The sequence below is a fragment of the Sciurus vulgaris genome (assembly GCF_902686455.1).
Source record: "Sciurus vulgaris genome assembly, chromosome: 7".
NCBI lineage: Eukaryota > Metazoa > Chordata > Mammalia > Rodentia > Sciuridae > Sciurus > Sciurus vulgaris.
In genome coordinates this window covers 142,722,094-142,728,093 of record NC_136467.1, presented here as the reverse complement: position 1 = coordinate 142,728,093, position 6,000 = coordinate 142,722,094, and the positions used below count along the sequence as shown (strand labels likewise).

The 6,000-nt window shown below is 47.4% G+C and overlaps 1 protein-coding gene across 5 annotated transcripts in view; it reads right to left on the bottom strand.

Moving 5' to 3' along the window:
* Nucleotides 1–258: 258 nt before the first annotated feature.
* Nucleotides 259–6,000, bottom strand: part of GCNT2 (glucosaminyl (N-acetyl) transferase 2 (I blood group)) — a 106,749-nt gene continuing 101,007 nt past the window's right edge. For all 5 annotated transcript variants that reach the window (XM_079148957.1, XM_079148958.1, XM_079148959.1 and 2 more), the window contains one exon: nt 259–900. In XM_079148957.1, the coding sequence (XP_079005083.1) occupies nt 710–900 (191 nt within the window). In that variant the 3' untranslated portion in view covers nt 259–709. The remainder of the gene's footprint in view (nt 901–6,000) is intronic.

Here is a 6,000-nt window from a genome sequence, read left to right as displayed (position 1 = left end):
CCTCTAGGATGCCTTCATTCTTGTGAGGACTCCTCAGTTCTCTCAGTGGAAAAGATCCAAGAGAGATCAAAGAACATTCTGGCATATGATGGAGAAACGTTATGTGCCCCCGAGATCCTTTCCCTGAAGTAGCAGACGGTGACTCCTATCTTAGAGCACATCCTCTCTCATTAATGGCTTTACACTGTGCACGTAACTTCAGACACCGGTAAACTGAAAACGTTAAGTGTGGAAACTCAAGAACAAGGTCCATTTTTGTTACAGAAAGCTGTTTCTGTGCCCATGTGTGGTTAAGCACAGAGCAAAGACTATTAAGGTGTTACAGAAGATTCCTTCTTCAAAGAGACTAAATTCTTTTTTTTTTCCTAAATAGGATCATCTACCATCCTCCTTTCTATTAGAATGTATTTATATGATGAGTATCTGGTGCAAAGATCTGATGATATTTAAATTCCTCATTAATCATAGCAAAGCCTAACACAGAGGTGATCATTAAGAAGGTTCCAGACTGGCCAAAGTGCCCAGATGGCTCTGCCCTGCCATCCTGTCAGTGTGTTCACAGTGTCCAGTGGATATTTTAAGCATTATTATGTAACCAGGTCCTGAATCTGTGACTGTGGTCCTAAAACCTAACCAAGGCTAAAGTCTCCTACAAAGAAGAGCTCTTCTGTCCAACTGCAGTTTGCCTTCAGACGTGAGCTGCCGGAGATCAAAAATACCAGCTGGGTTGGATGGCGGTTTCGCTCTGATTGAGGGTTCTTTCTCGAAGCCTCAGTTCTAGGCATTCCACCGTAAGGGGATACCTGTGAAGCTCAAACTTGTTAGCAAACAGGCTGGGCGAACTCATCAGCCACTTTAAGTCTCCGTTGCCATAGATACAGATGCCATGGACGTAGTGGCCTGCAAAGGGCAGAACAGAAAACACAGTCACAACGTGCTTGTTCTCAAAAGCCAAGGGCAGAAAGGTAGAACTGACCCCTGAGGAGGTTCAAAGGAAGTGTGACTGGGTAGTCCTGGCCCTCGAGGGACTTAAAGTCCCTCTAGCAGGACAAGAGCTCCAATTGTGCATTTGACAAAGAAGAGAGTTAAGTAGCACAAGGAGATAGCATAGAAGGTGTCAGCAGGTATGCGATATGTCGGAGAATAAGGGCTGTGGGATTGAGGTTGTTACCGGTTGCAATGGCTGAATCTCTTCCCTGGTCGAGCCTTTCCAAGTGCCGACTTTCACGCCTCCTGCTAGGTGGGTAATAAGCCTCAGAATGTGATGTGACAGCCCCGAACTTCTTTTTCTTTTTTTCAGGTACTGGGGATGGAACTCAGGGCTTCACGCATGCTAGGCAAGTGCTCTCCCACTGAGCTATACCCCCATCCTTTTTTTTTTTTTTTTTTCAAATTTAATTTTGAGACAGGGTCTCACTGAGCTGCCCATTCTGGCCTTGAACTTGCACTCCTCCTGCCTCAGCCTCCCAAGTCACCAGGATCACAGGTGTGCATCGTGCTGGACTTCTTATTCTCCTCCCTACAAACCTCCTCTTTAAGTCTTCCCCTTGGGAGTCCACACAGTAATTCTACTCTTCGGCGCCCGGGGGCTTCTTCCCCTCTCTCTCACACCCCATGTCCCATCTGTCAGCAATTGTACCCACTCGACCTTAAAAATACTAGTAGAGGGGCTGGGGAGATAGCTCAGTCAGTAGAGTGCTTGCCTTGTAAGCACAAGGCCCTGGGTTCGATCCCCAGCACCCCAAAAAAATACTAGTAGAATTTGACCACTCTTCACCCCCATTTCCAGCACCCTGGGCCTCCGCCATCTTCCTGTCTGATTTACTCCTCTGCCGCATTCATACAGTCTCAGCACAACAGCCAGAGAGATTGTTTTAAAATATAAGTGGAGCACGTCTCCTCTACTCAAGACCCTAATAAGGGCATTTCAGACTCAGACTCTGGTCACGCCTGGCCTTACTGGACCCAGACCTCCCCGCTGTAACCTTTGCTTATTCACTTCAGCCACACTGGCTTCCTTGCCAGTCCCAAGCACACAGGTGGGCTCTCTGAGACTCTCCACTTGTTCTTCCTCCCGTCTGCCCTTCACCAGAGAGCCTTCGGGGCCCTCCAGCACACCCTCAGGACCCTGCTTCAATGCCACCTTCTCAATGAGGTCTCCCTGGACCACCATTCCCTCTTCCCTGCTGTTGTGGTTTGGGTGTGAGGTGTCCCCTAAAAGCTCACACGAGACAATGCAAGAAGTTTTAGAGAAGATATGAATGGGTTATGAGAACCTTAACCCGATCAGTGAATTAAGCACCTAATGGGATTAACTGAGTGGTAACTGAAGGCAGTGGGGTGTGGCTGGAGGAGGTGGCATTGGAGGTGTGACTCTGGGGTATGTATTTGTCTCTGGCACGTGGAGTCTCTCTCTGCATCCTAATCATCTGGGCGCCGCTTCCCTGTGCCACACTCTTCCACCATGATGTCCTGCCTCACCTTGAGCCCCAAGAACAGAGTCTGCTGTCTATGGATTGAGACCTCTGAAGCCGTGAGCCCCCAAATAAAATTTCCTCCTCTACCATTGTGCTGGTCAGGTCTTTTAGTCACAGCGGTGACAAAGCTAAGACACCTGATTTGTTTTTCTTTGGCACTGGTCACCCACTGATACATGCATATCAGTGCCGAGAGGGAAAATGGCATTTCGCTTATTGACTTGCAGCCCAGACTACATGTGACCTCTGGAAGAGCCTGGAATCAGAGCATTAAGCTCACTTCTACCTCCTCTGCTTCTGGAAACGTGCCTGGCAAGGCTTAGGCATTAATGAATCACTGTGGGATGAAAACATGGAGAAGGGTGGGTACAGAGACCGTGGATGGGGGAACTGGGCAGCACCGGGTGGCTGCAGACAGATCGGAGGAAAGACCTCTGGAAAAACTGTAGGGTTGGGAATTTTCTCCTAGAATAGGGAATTTTGCTGGGAACGAGTTAGAGACAAGAATGGTAGGAAGTTGGAGCTATTTCCAGAGGTGCTCCTTGGCACATAATAGAACAACTTTGGCCAAATGATGTAGAAGAAAGGGTTTGACCTCTTATCCTGTAAGCATGAATAATCCTTGGAAGATTTTTGAACAGAAGAAACAAATGATAAAACTGATTATACAAGATTAATCCTGCGGCATTTTGCAGGGTATAGTAGAAACCAAGTTAACATAAATTAGATTTTATTTAACTCCAATTAGAATGGCTATTATCAAGAACACAATAATAAGTGTTGGCATGGATGTGGGGAAAGGGCACACTCATACATTGCTGGTGGAGTTGCAAATTGGTGCAACCACTCTGGAAAGCAGTATGGAGATTCCTCAGAAAGCTTGGAATGAACCCACCATTTGACCCAGCTATCCCACTCCTCGTTTATACCCAAAGGACTTAAAATCAGCATACTACAGTGATGCAACCACATCAATGTTTATAGCAGCTCAATTCAAAAGAGCTAGATTGTGGAACCAACCTAGATGTCCTTCAATTGACAAATGGATAAAGAAACTGTGGTATATACAGACAATGGAATATTACTCAGCCATAAAGAAGAATAAAATCATGGCATTTGCTGGTAAATGGATGAAGCTGGAAAATATCATGCTAAGTGAAATAGGCCAATCCCCAAAACACCAAAGGTCAAATGTTTTCTCTGATAAGTGCATGACAATATATAACAAGGTGGGTGGTGGGGGAGGGAAGAGAAGAATGAAGGAACTTTGGATGGTGTAGAGGAAAATGGGGTGGGAGGGGGTGGGGGATAGAAAGATAGTAGAATGAAACAGTATTACCCTATGTATATGTATGATTACATGAATGGTGTGAATCTACATTGTGTACAACCATAGAAATGAGAAGTTATACCTCATTTGTGTACAATGAATCAAAATGCAGTCTGTAAAAATAAAGAAGACTTTAATAAAAAAAATTAGATGATCAAGAAGAAAAGGACCATACTGTATTATTGAGTCATAGATGACATGCAATGTTCTATCTCCTTTGGAATCCACCTTTTTCTTCTCTATATAGTGGTTCGGAGGACCATTATTATGCCTGTACACCATAAAGTTTGCAGACTTTCACTGGCATAATGGGTACTAAAAGAAGAAGAAGGGGAGATTTGTCTGAGAGGGAAGTGTGCCACCCAAACTTGGCACATTTAGAAAGATTGCTGGCTAGTACCATATTTTAGTCAGTTTTGCATTGCTGTGACCAAAATACCTGACAAGAACAACTTGGAGGAGGAGAGAAAGTTTATTTGGGGCTCCTGATTTCAGAGGCCTCAGTCCATAACCACAGACTCCATTGCTCTGGGCCAAAGGTGAGGCAACACATCATGGGAGAAGGGCAGCTGCTTGTCTCACGTCAGCAAGAAAGCAGGGTGGAGGAAAGGCCCTGGGGAAGGACAACCTTTCTGAGGCACGCCCCCAGTGACCCACCTCTTCCAGTCACAACCCCTCTGTTAGTCCTTCCAAGCTAAGATGGACTAATTAGGTTACAGGTCTCAAACCAATCATGACACCTCCAAACATTCCTGCATTGACACAGGGGCTTTTGGGGAACACCTCATATCCAAACCATAACAGGTCAACTCTCGAGGTCTCTCTGTCAGGTGATCAGTAAGAATCCTTCCAAAAATGTAAGCCCAACTGGGTTACATCTTCTCTACTGGGCGAGGTCCTGGACACCAGTAATGGCAAGGAGACTGCAGGTAGCTCTTTACTTGTGGGATGGGAGCTTCTGTCACGGCCAGGAAGGCTGGAGCTGGAGGGTGATGGTGCCTTCCACACCACCTGGTGTGGACAGGTGAAGTCCTCTTGGGTTATAGCTGGGGATGCAGGGGGTGCCTGCACGGGTCCAGGAGGGAGGGAGAGAGACAGCGGTTGATGGAAACATCTGGAGAAGATTACATGTTGCCAATACTGGGAACCTGACTGGTGCTTGGGATCAGTTTTCTAAAGAAAACTCAGGAGATCAAAGAGCAAAATGACCTCCTCCCCATCTTCCTCCTTTCTCCAGGGAGGACAGGCCATGATAAGAATGGAGGCGGGTGGAGCAGCCCCCCACCGGGGAGCACATGGGTTGATGAAGGGAAAGATGTGACTATGCCTTTGATGGAAATGCCTGGACGGTGACATGAGGAGCTTGCTGTTCACAGCGGAGGGGGACGTCAAGAGACGGCCATGAGGAAGCGGTCGGGTGTAGTTAGAGGAGACACAGTAACTGGAGGTTTTCACCTGGAACAGGTGTAGATGAGATAGACGGATGAGGGACCCCAGACTGAATGGAAGGGTGGACGCAAAGCCTGGTCACCCCAGGGAGAAGAGGCTGATCCGCATGTTCTCATTCATCCCCTCAATCACTCACTCACCCAGGAAATATTTACAGGGTGCTGTGCAGAGCTGAACTGTGTGCTCTTCCCGATTCACGTGCTGAACACTGTCGCGCAGCACCTCAGAGGGGAAATAGGATCTTTAAAGCAGCAATTAAGTTGGGTAGGGCCTAATCTAATCTGATGGGGTCCTTACAGGGTATCAGGACACAGGCACACACCGGGGAAAGAACATGCGAGCACACGAGATGGTCATTTACACGGCAGAGCAGGAGCCTCTGAGAGAAGCAACTCTGCTGACCCCTGGATGTTGATTTCCAGCCTCCAGAACTTAATCTCCATTGCTTACACCTCCCAGTCTGTGCTACTTTGATATGGCAGCTGTCGCAGACTCATGCCCACCCAGCATCAGGCACTATTCTGAATGGAACGAATGGCAGGATGGATATACAAGTCCTTCTCCATACGATTCTAGAGACATGAAAATGACATAGGGTTTCTAGCCCTTGTCCATTTGGAAGGGGACCCTCTCTCTTTGGTGTCACCTGCCATTGCTGCCGCTCTGCAAGCCAGGTGGGAGAGAGGCTGACATGAGGGACGAGGATGCAGCTCGCTTTGGTCAGAACATGACCTCACTTCTCCC